Here is a 17,181-nt window from a genome sequence, read left to right as displayed (position 1 = left end):
GGGCAAGAACACTCTGCTGAGAGTATCCGCCGAGGTGTTGCACTCTCCCGCAATGTGAACGGCTCTAGGAAGGACGTTGTTGGCAATGGCCCAGTCCCAGAGAGCTGTGGCTTCCGTGCAGAGCTTGAGCGAGACCGTTCCTCCCTGCTTGTTGAGGTAATAACAGGCTGTGGTGTTGTCCGAAAGGACTTGGACTCATCTGTTGCGGAGCACATCTGTAAAAGAAGCAAGGGAGTAACGGATCGCTCTAAGTTCTAACACATTGATATGCAGGGTGGCTTCAGCCGGCAACCAAGTGTCCTGGACTGTTAGCGAGTCACAGTGCCTTCCCCAACCTAAGCTAGAGGCGTCAGTGTAGACCGTGACCTCGGCCACAAAAGTACCAAACGGGCAACCCGCTGACAGATTCTCAGGGACCGTCCACCAGTTCAGGGACCTCAGAATCACCCTGGGAATTGAGAACCGTTGATGCTGGCTCATCGTGAAAGGGTTGAAGTTATGTACAAACCAGTTTTGCAAGGGCCTCATACGCAGCCGTGCAAAAAATACCACTGAAGTAGTGGAGGCCATAAGACCAAGTAAGGTCTGAATCAGAAGGGCTGTCTGATAATGAACGGAAACAAAGAGGCGCGCCAGGGAGATTAGCCTGCGCAGCCTATCAGTGGGCAAATATGCCCGGCCTAGGGGGGAGTCAAAAAGGACCCCAATGAATCGTATGGCCGTGACAGGGGAGAGCACAGACTTAGGCATGTTAACCATAAGGCCCAACTTGGAGAGCACTGACATGGTTAGGGCAAGGTGATCCCTGAGGGAATCTGCAGACGGCCCCTACCAGGAGCCAGTCATCCAGGTAAGGGTAGATGACACAACCCATTGACCTCAGGAATGCCACCACTGCAGACATGCATTTTGTAAATACCCGGGGGGCAGAGGCCAACCCGAAGGGCAAAACCGTGTACTCGTACACTTTACCACCGCAGAGAAAACGGAGGTACTTTCTATGCCCTTCATAGATGGACACATGGAAGTAGGCGTCCCGCAAATCAATGATGGCCAGCCAGACACCCACTTCTAGCAGCTCAAGCACATGTGACAGGTCAACATTCGACATTTCTGGACCCTGATATAGGCATTAAGACCTCGTAGGTCCAGTATGGGCCAAGAACCCCCATCCATCTTATCCACCAGAAAATATCTGGAGTAGAACCCACAAGGTGAGGTTGAGAGATTAACTTCACGCACAGCACCCTTGGTAACTAACTCGACAACATTGTTTTGAAGAATAACATCATAACAGGGAGTTGAACGAGGAGGGCGTGAAACGGGGGGAGGTTCAACAAACAACAACTTGTAACCATGGGTCACTATAGCAAGGACCCAGGAGTCATCAGTTACACGCTGCCAAACAGGCAGGAAGGAATGAAGCCTGTCCAAAAACGGGGCAAGCGGAACAGTCTCCGAAGGGGCCAACCGGGTAGCACCCTCCTGCAGTCAGAACAACGACTTCTGACCCGAAGCCGGGGCCTTTGGAGAAGAGGGCTGGTTTTGCCTCCCTCTGGAACGGGAAGACCGCTTAGAGGCGTGCCTTTGAGGACCAGAATAGGACCGCTGGACGTAGGGTTGTTGGTAGGGGAACCGCCCTTGACGCTGGCGATACGGCTGGTATGGCTGTTGGTAGGGTTGGAACCGGTTAGAACGGTACCTCGGTGCACTCTGCTGCTGGGATGTGATCACCCCCAGGGACTTTGCGGTTTGATGGTTTTTCGCATCAGGGAGAGGAATTCATCCGTCTTCTCTGAAAACAGAAGGGATCCCTCAAAGGGAAAATCCTCAACTTTAGCCCGCTTGTCAAGGGGCAAAGCGGTGGAACGCAGCCAAGCGTGTCGCCGGAGAACCACAGAGGACGCCATGGCATGGGCTGAGCAGTCAGCGACATCCTTCCCAGCCGTCATCTGCTGCTTGGCCAACTTGAAGGCTTCCACCTGAAGGGCCTTGACCAGAGGGCGCCAGTCCTCAGGCAGATCTGACAGGTGGGCCAAGAGATGCTGCCACAAAAATAAATTGTAGGAGCCCATGATGGCTTGGAAATGGGCAATGCGGAATGCAAGGGACGCGGAGGAGGAGACCTTGCGGCCAAAGGCGTCAAGCTTGCAGCCCTCGCGGTCAGCCGGGGCAGAAGAGGAACCGGTCCAGAACCGGGCGTGCACTTCCTCGGTCACCAGAGAGGAAGGCTTGGGGTGGCTGAAGAGAAAAGGACAGTCGTCTTGCTTCAGACGGTAACAGCGGTCGATCTTCTGCACCGTCACTGGAACCGAGGAGGGGCTCTGCCACAGGGCGAGAGCGTTATCCGTGAGATCCTCGACCGGAGGGAATGCCACCGTGGCTGGGGAGCCGGAGTATAGTGCCTCCAAGATTTTGCTCTTCGGCTTGTTAGTGGTAGCTGAGACATCGATTTCAAGAGCAGCAGCCATACGCAGCATCTGTTCCGCAAACATGCGGTAGTCGTTGTTCGGGGAGGATGAGCGCGTTTCCCCCACAGACTCTTCCGGGGACGGATCTGAAGCCAGGTCGGTAGAATATTCCGACGGCGACAAAGCACCCTCCTCATCCTCGGAACCGGAGAACTCCAGAGGGGGAGGCATCGGAACTGAAGCAGGCGGCAACATAGATGGAACCAACGGGTGGGCCCGGCGCGCGGTCGAGGGCTGATGCGAGGTCGAGGGGACCAGAGGTATCACCTGCCGGTAGACCGGAATGGGCGGCTGTGTCGGAACTGGCGGACGTTGGAGGAAGGAAGCCGAAGACTGCCCCCAAGAGACGAAGTCTTGCCACGTCGCCAGGTTCCCGACTCCCAGGACAGACTGCGATGGTGGTAGCGGAACCGGGGGCACCTGCAGAGGCCACTGCGGCGGAGCAGGATAGCGCGGATCCGTGGTCGGAACCGAAAGCCCAGGCCGATACGCCGAGTCCGGAGCAACAGGCAGGGATTGCTCGAACGCTAGACCCTGTTCCGAGAAACCCGGTATGTCCACATACTCTTCTGGCATGACCGGTGGAGGCGTGCGAGGCGGAGATGGGGTACAGAGGAATCCTTCAACCTCCTCCTCAATTAGTACAGGCGCGGGGGAAGCATCACCCCGGCGAGTAATGGCCACAGATGAAGCACGTTTCTTGTGCTTCGAATGCACCTTGGGCTTTTTGGGTGGGGGCTCCGAAACAGTCCCATCAGCCTCGGGTGGAACGGAGGTTGCCCGCTTCTTCCTCGGAGCCGTAGACTCGGAACTTAAGGGAGCCTTTGAGGTGGAGGCTACAGACAGATCCGGGATCGGATCCGAGGGCTTCGGAACAGCTGGAGACAGGGAAGGAGCGGTCGAGCGGGACTCCTTACCCGGCATCTCCGATGCCTTGGGAGGGAGGAGATTCTTCTCCCAGAGGAAAGCCCTCAGTCTGGCCTTTCTGTCATTCCGCGCCTTCGGGGTGAACGACTGGCACACCGCACAGCGCTCCACGATGTGGGACTCACCCAGACAGAAGAGGCAAAGATCGTGCCCATCAGTGTGGGTCATTTTAGTGTCGCAGCGTTGACACTTCTTGAATAAAGATGACTGAGACATCGCGGCAGGCAGATATACTGTGTTGTTAAAAGTATATCTGCGCGAAATCCACGAAGACAACTAACCAACGGAACAGCAGTAGTTGACACGAAGCTGAGTAGAAAGAACCTCTCTCGTATGGCGGCGAAAAAGGAACTGAGGGGATGACGGGGACGCTCGCTCAGAAGAGTCGCGTTTTGGCGGGAACGCGAGCCGAGCGTCCCCTTTAACAGATTCAAAGAGCTAGAATCTCTCCGCGGCTGGCCTGCGCCTGCGCAGTCCCCAATGTGGGGCTGCACAGAAGTAGGACGACGATCGTGTGTTTACGCAACAAACGAATTTTTGCAGCCGTTCTGTAGCCGAGTTTGGATTTTCACAGACCCTGCGCCAGTTTCAGCCCATCGGCTGAACTCAGCGCGGGTTCTGTAAAACTGATAGCTCCTGCGCAGGAGAAAGGGGCTGTCAGTTTCACAGACCCTGTGTGGGGTTCAGCTGATGGGCTGAAACTGGCACGGGGTCTGTGAAACTGACAGCCCATTTCTCCTGCTGCCCAGGCGGTCTGTTTTACAGACCCACAGCATGGGGTTGTGAAACGGACAACCCGGGCAGCAGGAGAAACGGGTTGTCAGTTGCACAGACCCCGTGCTGGAACCAGTGGGGGGGGGTCTGTGAAATGACAGCCTCTTTCTCCTGCTGCCCGGGCTGTCAGTTTGTCAGTTTCACAGACCCAGTGCTGGAACAGTGCAGGGTCTGTAAAACTGACAGCCCCGGCAGCAGGAGAAAGAAGCTGTCATTTCACAGACCCCCCCCCCACTGGTTCCAGCACGGGGTCTGTGAAATGACAGCTTCTTTATTCTGCTACCAGGCAGCAAAACAAAGGGCTGTCTGTTTCAAATGCCCTGCACCGGCTTCAGCAGCCGGTGCAGGGTGATTGAAATGCCACGGAACAATGAACCACGAACTGGGAAAAGGGTGGAAGTTCGTGGTTCGACGTTCCGTGGAATACTATGGATCATGTGGTTCAGTTCTTTTTTGTTCCGTGCCCATCTCTAGTTAGCACCTTCGTTAAACACAGGTGAAGGAGTATCAACCAAAGCACAGCTTAAGCCCAAAGTTTCTTAGCTACCAGGGTGAACTGTGCTACTCTGTAAGAGACATATGGATCCAAATCGGAAAGGGGAAGAATTAATTAAGAATTAATGCTTTTAAGATTTCTCAAAGACATTTATTTCTGGGCTTTGTGTACAAAGCTCAGAACAAAATATAGAGTGGAAGGTCTTCAAGGACTGAAGCTCCACAAATACAAAAAAACAGGCAGCAATCAGTATTTGTGTATAAGGACCACCTAGAATGGCTGAGGCCATGGTTTGAAACATCAGAGAAGTAAACACCATTCTAAGACTAGGAAAGGTGATTTTGGTCAAATAAGAGGCTCTGCCATGGTCCCACTTAAACCAGGGAGAAAATTTGGAACAGAGAGAGCTGGACTTCTGTCCAACACAGCATCAATCTTAAAGAGCCAGTCTCGTATTGAGATCAGGCAAGGAGAATAATGATGGAGAATATTTATTTATTTAATTTCATTTATAGTCCGCCTTTCTCACTGAGACTGAATGCAGCAGTGCATTGCTTTGCCATAAGAGCAGGAAAGTGAAAAGATTCCTTTACTTTTTGCAAAATCTAAATAAGGCCAAGTGCAAATGGGCTGTGATAGAAACTAACCCAAGTTCAACCCTCACTAAAGCTGCTGAAGTGCTGCAAGGCAAAGCTGGAATTCTCTTTAACAGATTTTGGATAGATTCCAGGGTCCAGATCAGATGTTCATTCCAACCCCATATCTGTGCACTGTATAGAAACTGCTTCTCAACCTTAGCAGCCTCTTGATTAAGAGTGTGATTACTTCTGTAGCAAAATTAATCACTCAAGAAAGCCATACCTCAGGAAGCAAAATTCAAGTTACTCTCAGGCTAGCTGAATTTTAAAGGTTTAGTCATCTGATTTTAATAATCCTCTTTTTGTATATAGGTCAAAGTTTACCCTAATTTCTAGCAGTCTGTTTGCTAAGGCATCAGTGAATAATTTCCTTTATCTATCACTATCAATATATGCTCAAAGTCCTTCCTCATTTAAACATCATGTTAACTTGAGCCAGTTTGGTGTAGTGGTTAAGAGCGCGGGACTCTTATCTGGAGAGCCGGGTTTGATTCCTCACTCCTCCACTTGAAGCCAGCTGGGTGACCTTGGGTCAGTCACAGCTTCTAGCTCTCTCAGCCCCATCCACCTCACAGAGTGTTTTGTTGTGGGGATAATAGTAACATACTTTGTAAACTGCTCTGAGTGCGTGTTAAGTCATCCTGAAGGGCGGTATATAAATCAAATGTTATTGTTATTATTATTAACTTTTTTGAGAGTTGTCAGTTATCTTAAGGGATTTCCTTCCATCCTGCCCACAGAGATATGTGAAAGGTCCTTAAAGATGAGAACTTGTTTCATCTTTATTTACATGAATCTTCAAAAACATATATCTTGACTTCTCTAGTTTCCCACTAGCATCTTTGTTCTGGGTGAAAAGGGACATTCTCTGTCTTGAAATGGCTTGAACAAAAGACTCAACCTGAAAGTATGTCTGTGTCGTGCCAGCCTCTGTGAAAATGCTTAATTTTATTACTTGATTGCATTTTTAGACTTTTCTATCTATTATTATTTCCTTTTATAATAAATCAGCTCCCACTTTTTCATCATAAGTCCGTGCTTAGGATTCTTCTAAATGCTCTGCCCACCTATATCTCACTGTATTCATATTATCAGGTTACTCCCCAGATTATATTTGGGTTCTTTGGCGTAAATAAGCGTATTCAACATCATAGTAAACAACTGAGATGCTGGCAGCATCAATGGTTTTACATATCTGACACAGGAATATGAGCCCCAGAGGACCCTTCGCTCGAGGGTCCTCTGGTTTTACATATTTGACACAGGAATATGAGCCCCAGAGGACCCTTCGCTCGAGCGATAAACATCTATTAGAGATTCCTGGCCCTAGGGAGGCCCGCCTGGCGGAACGCTCTGTCTTACGAGACCAGGGCTCAGCAGGACCTGTTAGCATTTCGCCGGGCCTGCAAGACGGAGCTGTTCCACCAAGCATATGGTTGATGCTAGGTGGTGCCCCCCCCAGTGGGGGGTTAAACTATATGCCCTCCCGTTCAATGTCACCTCCCATCTCTCACATATTTTGCTGAAAAATGCTCTACAGATGGTGAAAGCTAAGCGTCTAACATGCTGCTATGCTCTGTTTTTATACTTATATAGATGTAGTATATTTTTAAATGAATGATATGTACTATTTATGTTTTTAATGGTAATATTGATTAATTGTGTAGTGTGTTTTTAAGCTTTGTTGTGATCCGCTCTGAGCCCACTGGTATGGGGAGGGCGGACTATAAATTGAATAAATTAAATTAAATGAGCTGGGAGTGGGAGTATAGGGCATGAGTTCAAGCAAAAAAGAACTCTCAATATACTCATTAGCCTGATCTCTACATACATTACCTCCAGCCATTCAGTCTCCCACACTAAGGGTTGAACTACACACTATGTTTTTTAATTAGTCAGGTCTGGGTTCCTTGTCTTCAATTCACTTTCACTGCAGCCATGCAACAGTTGCAGTGAACTATTTTTTAAAAATACCAGAGGTCCAATTCAGATTAGAACAGCAGCATGGTTGGAAGAGGGGCTCCTGACTTCTCCCACTTGTCATTTTTCCAAGCTGAAATGGTGAGACGAGTAAGTTATTTGCCTCATTTTGGAGCTACACATGCTCAGAATACTACACATGCAACTCCAAAATGGGGCAAATAACTCCCGTTCTGGGCTATTTCAGCTCAGAAAATGGAAAAGCAGGAGCCTCTCCTCCCCCTACACCCCAGTCTTCAGCTGTGTGGCTGCAGGGAAAGTGAGTCTGGTTTAGGGGACCCATACATCACTTATTAAAAAAAAGAAGTGTGTGTCGCTCAGCAATATGGGAATCACAGGAATAAGAAAGTCATGCTGCATAGATGGCTAGCTACAAGAAGCAAGAAAATCTGGTGCCAAGCCAACTCTATTATAGGTCTGTGAATCTCAAAATGAACTTGCCATATTGCAAATCTTCTTGGAAACAGAGGAGACTTTAAACAGTTTTTTATAGGATATCAGGATTTGTGGCTCAAAGGAAAAAAGCTCTTATATGTGTCTAAAATGACTTTTTGAATACTGTCCTGCAAATATTGCACAAATAAATTGCTGTAAATATATTTCGATTAACTATTTTACTTCCTGAGTTTGATACTGATTTCAACCAGATTTTTCGTATGGAAATGTGTGCTAAAGCTAAACTTAGTTAATTCAGACATACTGTTTATAGTAGCTCGGTATTGGCTAAATATTATCCATTCAAAATATTACAGACTGCTTAAAATAAATACCTGCAGACTTAGGATCTTCCATTCGTTGTCTGATCTGAGATGTCAAACTCTGAATCAAGGAATATACCTTGTCACATGTCTTAACAGGATTTTTTATCTCTTGCATTGATTTTATCACAGAAATGCTGCCAGATGGTGTAAGCTGAAGTACCAGACAAAAAGAGAGTTAAAAATGATTTTTATGTCACCTTATGTTTTCATTAAAAACTGCTGCTTGAACATAAGCAGAGTATTAATACACCATTTGAAACTCAAAATACTTTGCTGATTTAATCCCTGAAGAAGTACATAATATAAGTGACTCTAGAGTACTTTGAACATAGTTCAATAGAGTACCTGATTCTGTTTAACTAATTCATTAGGTGTTTTTCTCATCAATATATAATATGAACATTTTAAGTCTAACAACTACATACTATTTTTAACACAGTATCTTGGTTCAGATAGAACAGCCAGCTCTAGGGATTGTATGACCCCTTTTCCTTTTGTGCTCCAGTTTCCTCATTCACTCCTTGATATGCAACCACAGCTTCAATTTGGGCAAACAATGGTTTCTACAAACTAAATTTTCCCTCCAAACCAGAACTGGAAACACACATCAACCTTAGGTTTCCAAAACGAGACTTCCGGTTTGGGATCCATGGAGGTCTAACGCAGCTCTAATCGTGGAGCTGACCGGGCTGCCGTTTAAGTTGCCGGCGGGGCAAAACAAAGCCCGCGGCCAACTGTTCTCAGGCAGAGAACAGGCATAGAACGCTCAAGCACCTCAGGGCGCGTTGATCTCGGGCGAGGGGGGGGTCCTACGCAACGGATCCTCTCCCGACCCTTGAGGTCCCACCCTAAGACAGGTCGGCTATAATCTCTGCGGTAGTCCTGGTGCCAATGCGGTTGGCATAAGACCTACATGCCCAAGCTTCAACAGGGGAAAGAAGAGTGGATGGGAATCTAAGATTGAAACAGCGATTACAACCCACGGAAAGTGAATGAGAAGGTAAAGATCATTATCTCTTGAAACTGGACAGATTACTTAAAGTAAAGAAGAATTAAAGTAGACTTTTAAACTGCAACAGACTCAGTATAAGGAGGGGAGGACCCGGCAAGATTCATATTAGAAAAAGGACTAAGTTAAACGAAGTTATTAAAGAAATTGGACTATTGTTTTGAATACCTGTGGTTATAAGGAGATAGCAGGCTGTGAGAAAGTTTCACCATCGCGAGAATTGCTGTGGGAAGTCGGGAAACAAGAAGTACGTAACAACGATAGAGTTGCTGGAGAGAAGCGGCCCTTGCCGGAGGGCAGGAAGAAGGGAATCGCCATCTTTGAAAGGGGAAGAGCCACGGCTTCAGCGAAAGAGGAAGTAAGCCATATTGGATTACAAAAATCATAGAGAAACCATAGAGAAAAGACGCCCGACATTTTGGACTACTTAAAGGTTTTTTTTGGAAAGATCGGGACATTTAAATTAAAAGGACATTAAATTAAACGCCACGGAGCTAAGGAAGAGAGCGGACTCGTGGGAGCGAGCCAAAGCAAGTCCCACGATGTCGAAAAAAGAGTGGCAATCGGCAATAGAGAATTTGGATAAAAAACTTTTAGAAGTGATTAAGGAGCTCAAAGACATGAAACCGGAGTTGGTGAAAGAGGTTAAAGAGGTTAAAGAGACAGTAAAAAATAAGCTGGCAGAAGTGAAGAAAGGTGATCACGACATGTACCAATATTAAAGAGAATGTCTATAAAATGATTTATCGTTGGTACTTGACACCAAAGAAAATTGCGCTAGGGAACTCGAATATGTCTAATAAATGCTGGAAATGCAAGAAACATGAAGGATCTTTGTATCACATGTGGTGGACTTGTGAGGTAGCTAGGAAGTACTGGGGGGAAATAATAAAAGAGATAAGTGAGATTTTACAATTTCAAATAAATAAGAACCCAGAACTCCTGCTGCTGAACTTGGGAATGGAGAGCATTCCAGCACAATATAGGACATTGTTATTTTATATGACAGCAGCGGCTAGACTTTTGTATGCGCAAAAGTGGAAAGTGCAAGAAGTGCCAACTATCGAGGACTGGATTTACAAATTGCTGTACATGGCGGAAATGGACAAAATGACAAGAAAATTGAGAGACCTTGATCCAGGACAGTTTAACACGGACTGGGAGAAGCTGAAACAATATTTGGTGAAAAAATGGGAGGTGGGAGGAGAACTGTGGCAGTTTGAAAACTATTGAAATGTAATAAAGCAAGAGGAGGGTGACTTTACCGGGGATTAGGGAGTTAAATGAGAATTTCTAGGCAATTATTTTAGTGGATTATTATATTAAGTAGTAATTTCATTTTTGACAGACAATTGTATAATGGAGAAAACATATAGTCAAAATAGAACAAGTATATAGAAGTTAAGTTAAATTGATTAACTTATGCTGAAGGTATATGGTGTTTATAGTCATATTAAGAAATTTGGGTTAAACTGATCAATTATTATTGATAGATAGCTATATAATGGAGAAATTACATAAGTAATATAGAGTATAAGTTAAATGGACACCAGTAAAGATGATATGCCAGAAATGTAATATTTAGTTGATATAGTGAAGTCTAGAAGAGAGTGAAAGAATATATACAAGGGACAAAATAAGTTTGATAGGAGTAGGGGGAAAAGGGACAAGGGGTTGGAAAACTGTTGGAAGTCAACCAAAAGGGGGGGGGGAAAGGGAGGGGTTAGAATAAAGATAGGTAAAGGAAATTGATTGTATGAAGTATGAAATATAATGATGTCTAATCCAATAAAAAAATTTTCAAAAAAAAAAAACCCTTAGGTTTCCAAAACACCTGTAAATAATGAAACCATACATTATCCTCTTCAGATTTTTTTATAATCCATGTTTCCAAATGATTTAATTTGTTCACATACTGCAAAACATGTAATTACAGCTGTGTATTAAAAGTAATAGATATGTCATCAACTTTCAGATTTTAAAAACTCATTTTTGCACTTGGAGCACTACATACTATTCTTGTAGGCTATCTTCTAACCTTTTCATAGTCTTCAGAAGTGAAGTCTCTGTCTCTCTGTAGTATTTCATGAAGTCGTGCCTTCACACGATGCTGGCAGCTGCTAAGAGAGTCACTATCACTGTCAAGTAGACCATTCATATTAGCGCTTTTTACCATCTGTACAAGGATAGGAGTGAGCTCTCCTTCCAGCGCAAGCAGTCCCTGGAAAGAACAAAATTTGTGAGTAGAAAATGAAAAAGCCTTAAACGAAAAACACGTACTTTTTATGATACCATACCTTCTGCCTCTAATATTTCAATATCTTTAAAGTTACTTCAAGTATAAAAGCAATGAAATACTGCAAAGAGAACATTGGTTATATTTTAAAAATCAAATATTTTGATCAGGATCCAAGAGTTCTGCTCAATAGAATTTTTGGGTATATATGGATTTTATTTTTAAGCGCAAACTGTAAAACCATATGCCATTTCTGGTCTCAATTTCTAATCTCTCTATCCCCTCTGTCTCAAAAGGGGATTGTGATAAGCTAGAGAAAGGAAGACCTTCTGTACTAGCAATTTAAGTCCAAAGATTCTTTAGTACATGGAACTACTTGAATGTGCTATTTGAGCACAATGGCTCTGTAGACCTCACAAAAGATAGGTAGAATTCATTATCTGAATTGCTTAAGGCTACTGTTTCAATAAATATTAGAAAAATGATATTAAGCACACAGTATCCTCAACAAGTTGTACTGATTGTGAAGACAGTATCCTGAGAAAGTCAAGAAGAATTAGAACACTGACAACCCAATCTGGGGGCGGGGGGCACAAAAGCACCCAGAAAGTTGACTACGAGTCATGATGGCATATCCTAGACATACGCCGTCATGATCCTCTCCCCCCACAATGGTGCAACAGCCTGGCGCTGCTCCACCTAGGTCCCCTGCCGGCACTCAGCCACAGCTACTGGGCGTGGGTGTAACTCCCTGTGACAGGGAGCAGGACATGATTTATTCCACTCCCTAAGCCTCAAGAAGCAATGCAAACTTACACCTCAAAAAAAGGTAGCATAGCCTATAGCCCCCCATTGTGAGGGAAAAGTCAACCTCCCTCCATGCCTGGCCTCGTCCAAGTGGCCCAGCGAAGCACAGAATGAGACTACTGCAGTGACTAACCCACTCACACCACTACGCCAATTGAGTCCCTTCCCAGCACCCAATTGGCCCTTCTGTCCCAGCGCAGGGAAGCTGGCCAACAGCAGGGGGAGAATACGAAGTGGCTGCAGCAGCTGCCAGACCGAGATTTGCACAAGCACCTCCCCAGGGCTCATTACCAAGAGCGGTTATCCCCAGGATGGCCCTCAAATCTGCATAAAGAGATCCTTGGTGGCAGCCAGAGGATTGGAATTGGGAAGGGAAGCCACCTCACACCCATGTATGTGCAGCCAGGTGAGGGAGGCTGGCCCTGTCCAGCAGACCGCACAATGCTGGCATGAGACAGTGTTGCAAGCCCCAGTGGGGCAGCTTGGTGCCCCCAGTGGTGCCGTAGGGTCCGCGAACCAGTAACGGGCCTCCCTGGTGTCATAGCATAAGCTCCCCATTCAGCAGCCACCATGCCAAAGGTGCCCCTTTACCCATTCATGCTCAGCTGTGCACTTGTTACTCCACTTTGTTGCTAGCGGGGTCCTTGTCCCAGGCCAGGGGTCCTCCCTTGGTCCCTCCATTGGGGGCAGTGGAAGCTGCTGTCGGACAGTGATGTTGTGGAGCATTACACAGTCATGGGCTTAGCGACCGCTATTGGCTGCATTGTCGACTGGTCCCCCATACAGTGCAGGTACAGGAACTGCATCGTTAGTTGGCTGAATCCCCTCTTGATGACCATCTGTGTCCACTGGTGCATGTAGGCGCACAGGTCTGTCACAGTCTTTGACATGGGATCACGTGAAGACGGCCTTACCCACAGCTGCATCCTTTCTGGAATCTACGTCAATGGCATAATACTTGATGAACGCGGATGGCATAGACCAGGTTGCTGCCTTACATAATTCCCCTAGAGGGATGCTGAAGTTGGAGGCTAACGAGGTGGATTGAACCCTTTGTTGTGGGCTGGTCCAGTAGCGAGGTCAGAGTCCATTCCAGAGTCCAGATAGCAAGGTCAGGCAGTCCAAAAATCAGTTAACAGCAAGTTCCGAGGGCTAGGCAAAAGCAGAGTCAAGGCATGGTCCAAAGGTCACAATAGTACAGCAACGGCAAGGCCAGGTTCAGTGGAATGGTTGCAGCAGGAACAGGATTTTGACGTGTTGCTTCCACGCCTCCTGGCTGTCTGTGGCAGGCTTTTATAGATAGACTGGGCTGGCAGCCAGCTGCTTGGGAACTATCCTGTGCTTACTTCCTCATCACTCTCAACAAACAGCTGGCGTCTGGCCAGGAGGTGTGCACTTTGCCGCCTGTCTTGCAGCTCGACTCGTTGCTTTTGTCTATGGTGCTCTCTGGGTGAAGCTGGAGGTTTGGGTGTTCTTGACAGTGCTTCACCAGTGGTGTTAGAACTGGAGGGCAGTGGTGCTGCTGGATCATCTGCTGACTGAGGGCTTTGGGTAACTGCCAGCTGGGCTTCACCAGTGGTGTTGAGGCTGAAGGGTGTTGGGGCTTCTGGCTCAGCTGCTGACCGTGGACTCTGATCTGCCAGCAGCTGTTCCTCCTGATTGCTGGCTTCTGCTGTATTGGAGCTGGCTTGGCTGGTTACACAAGGCTCCTCTTCGCCCAAGGAGTCCTCACCTTCACTGAGCCCCATGACACCCTTGTAGACTGCACTCTTATGTGCAATGGGCATGATTGTTTAGACTGATTAAAACAATCCTTAATAAGCCAAATTATCCAATTTGAAATGGTCTGTCTGGTGACCTTCATACCCTTTTTGGGCCCTTTAAACAAGAGAAAGAGATTGGGGTCCTTTCTGATAGGAGCTGCCCTGTCCTAGTAGAAGCACAAAGTACATTTAACATCAAGGGTGTGAAAAAGTCTCTCTGTGTCTGTCGTAGGAGTCAAGAAAAATACCAGTAAAACAATGTCCTGATTTAAGTGAAAAGCGGAGATGACATTCAGCAGAAAAGGGAGGCTTGGATGCAGGACCACCTTATCTGTGAACATCTTAATGAAAAAAGGGTCATGTCTCAGGGTTTGCAACTACATCAACCTCCTAGCTGAGATTATAGCCACTAGAAAGGCTGTACTAGCTGTTAGAACCTTAAGGGAGCAGACAGCTAGGGGCTTGAAAGTTTTATACACAAGTGAAGTGAGAACCAAGGAGAGATTCCACCGTAGAATAAGCATACACGCTGGTGGATATAAGTTTGCTAAAATTTTGAGGAAGGACTTGCGGTGTGGTCAGGCAAAGAGAGATTTCCCCTTTTATATTATCATGGTAGGCCAAAATGGCCGCTAGATGGACCTTAATGGGGGAATTAGTCAAACCTTGATCCTTAAGCTGGACCAAATAGTGCAGACCAGATGGTAATGAGGCAGAGGCTGGGTTCAAGTTGTTGCCTGTGGCCCAAAGAGAAAATCTTCCATTTGGCTAACTATGATTTCTTGGTGGATGGTTTCCTAGCTTCCAAGAGGGCCTTCTGGACTGCGGTGGAGAAATTCAGTCCGGGGGATAAATGAACCAGGCTGTCAGTTTCAGAGTGCTCAGATTGCCCCTGCAGACCATCTTTCAAGCATCTGTTTCTTAGCCAGCTGGAAAGACCCTAAATGACAATTGAAATATAACAGTATTCTTCAAACATACAACCTCCCAGATGTAATCTTCGGGCCTTCCTAGGCTGATTTCAACAGTAGGGAGCAAATATACACACAAGATGCTGTCCTTGACAAGTGAGTTATACAAGAAAATAAATCCTCACCTTGGTTCAAATTAATCAAACTAGATCATACAAGGGCACAATATCTAGTTAAGATTTCAATTAGCAAACTACGTGTAGCCCTCCCTCAATCGTTTTCAGTCAATGCAAACAGCTATGCTTGAAGGTCGTTATATCAAGATTCCAGTTGCTCAGTGTCTCTGCTTGTGTGGAGGCTCTGAGCCAGAAGACTTGTGTCACTATCTGCTACACTGCCTACTCTACACATCCCCTAGAAAGAAATTCCTAAGACCAATCCTAGCCAGTTTAGGCTCCAATCAAGATAATGAAAACATTATTGCCGTATTAGCAGATGTGGACCCAGAGACCTTGTATAAGGTCGCTCTTTTTGCCCTTGCAGCAGGGAAAATTCGAGGGAAGGTCATGACAGCACAGGGCTGTCAATAGGCTGTAAGCACAATACTGTAACTTTTATAGTGTTCTATTCAGCTTGTATTGTATATTTTATCTGTATCGTCGCTTATAATTTTGCTACTGTTTTATCATTTGCAATAGCCTTTGGCCCAATGCAATAAATCTTGAACTTGAGTGCTCAGATTGTGGTGGTGAACCACATTGTCCTGTAGCAGGTAGTATGCTAGGGGGAAATGGTAGATTCTACCTTGCATCATTTGGAATTGAGTGGCAGACCAGGCTTGCCTCAGCCAGTAAGGGACTATTACAATCTCTAAGGAACCTTCTCTCATCTTGCTGAGTATTAATATCATAAAAGGAAGATGGGGAAATGCATACAGGAGGATACTCGACCATAGGAACTGAAAAGCATCCCCAAAAGAGGCCTTCCCCGTTCCTGCCCATGGACAATATTGAACACATCTCCTGTTGAGGTTTGTAGCAAACATATCTATATTAAGATACCACATTGCAAATACAGGACAGAGGAAGTCCATGTGGATGGACCATTCACAGTTCTGGTATTTGGACTGAAGTAGTGCATGTAGAACATTGTCCTTGCCTTCCACTAGGCAAACCAGAGCCTACAGAGGATACCTTATTGCCCTGAGCTTGAGGAGGTTGATGTGCATGGACAATTGTTGAGGGGACCATGCTCCCTTTACCTGGTGGTCCTAGAACAAGCCCCCCATTCTGACAAAGAGGCATCTGTGTAGATCGATATGTGAACTGCAGAGGAGCTGAAAGGAGTCCCCATTAAGAGATTCTGTGTCATTTGGACTTCTGGTTGGATTAATGGAGATCTGACGCAGCCTGCTATCGGGGCTGTCTGAGCCACTGTTTTTACTGGAAAGCGGGGTGTTCCAACGCCCGTTTCCACCCCCAACTTCAGGGAGAAGTGGGGCTTGAACACTACTTATCCCCGAGAGAGCATGATCTCGGTGATAGAGGGGGTTCTGAATCAAGGACTCCCACTATTACCTTGAGGTCCCCTCGAAGAAGGGTGAGCTACTATCTCTGCAGTGCCTCAGGAGTCATTAAATTGGCATAATATCCTCATAACCAAGCTTCAACAACAGCTTTTAACAAATAATTGGCAAAGGAAACAACACAGACAGCCCGCAGAATCGGCAAAGGTAAAGATCGTTATCGTACTTTTCAATAACAAAACGGCAGCAAAAGACCAAAGGAAAATTAATTAGCGGACAGAATATAAGACAAGAAGTGCTAAACAATAGAATTGAGACAAATTTGGAGAAGCAGGAGAAGTAAAAAAGGACTAAAAATATAAAAGGAAAATTTGTTTATACTTACTGCAGTCATAATTGAGATAACCAGCGTGAGAAAGTGGAGGGGGACTGGAGAAACATCGCGAGATGGGAAGTTAACTGCGGGGCAGACTAGTGAACGCCTAGCAAGGACAGAAAATTGAAAGGGAAAAGGTGCGACGCAAAAGGTTTGCACTCGGAAGCAAAACAAGAATATTATTGGAGGAGCAACGAGACCAGCAGGAACAGGAAGTGCACCATCTTAAGTAAGGCACGAAGTTAAGCCAGAAACCATAGAGACGCTGTAAAACTACCATAGAGAAAAAACGCCCGACATTTTGAATCAATTTTTTTTTTACATTTATCAACACCTTTCTATTTTAGAAAGATTATCAAGAGGAGGTAAGCTTTAACGTTTCAACACGGAATTAAGGAAAAGGGCAGACACGTGGGGGGGGGGCTCCAAACCGAGTCCCACGATGGCAGGAAAAAAAGGAGTAGACAAGGAATGGCAAATGTCAATAGAGGCTGCAATTGAAGGATT

The 17,181-nt window shown here is 46.1% G+C and overlaps 1 protein-coding gene across 1 annotated transcript in view; it reads right to left on the bottom strand.

Annotated features, from left to right (window-relative positions):
* The window catches only part of PPIP5K2 (diphosphoinositol pentakisphosphate kinase 2), a 203,929-nt gene that overhangs the window by 80,327 nt on the left and 106,421 nt on the right, over positions 1 to 17,181 (bottom strand). The window contains exons 17-18 of the mRNA XM_054986269.1: positions 11,095 to 11,277; positions 8,057 to 8,198 (exon numbers count right to left, since the gene is read on the bottom strand). Coding sequence (XP_054842244.1) covers positions 8,057 to 8,198; positions 11,095 to 11,277 — 325 coding nt within the window. The remainder of the gene's footprint in view (positions 1 to 8,056; positions 8,199 to 11,094; positions 11,278 to 17,181) is intronic.

Source organism: Eublepharis macularius, chromosome 8 (assembly GCF_028583425.1).
Source record: "Eublepharis macularius isolate TG4126 chromosome 8, MPM_Emac_v1.0, whole genome shotgun sequence".
Taxonomy (NCBI): Eukaryota; Metazoa; Chordata; class Lepidosauria; order Squamata; family Eublepharidae; genus Eublepharis; species Eublepharis macularius.
This window is presented reverse-complemented; position numbering and strand designations above follow the sequence as displayed.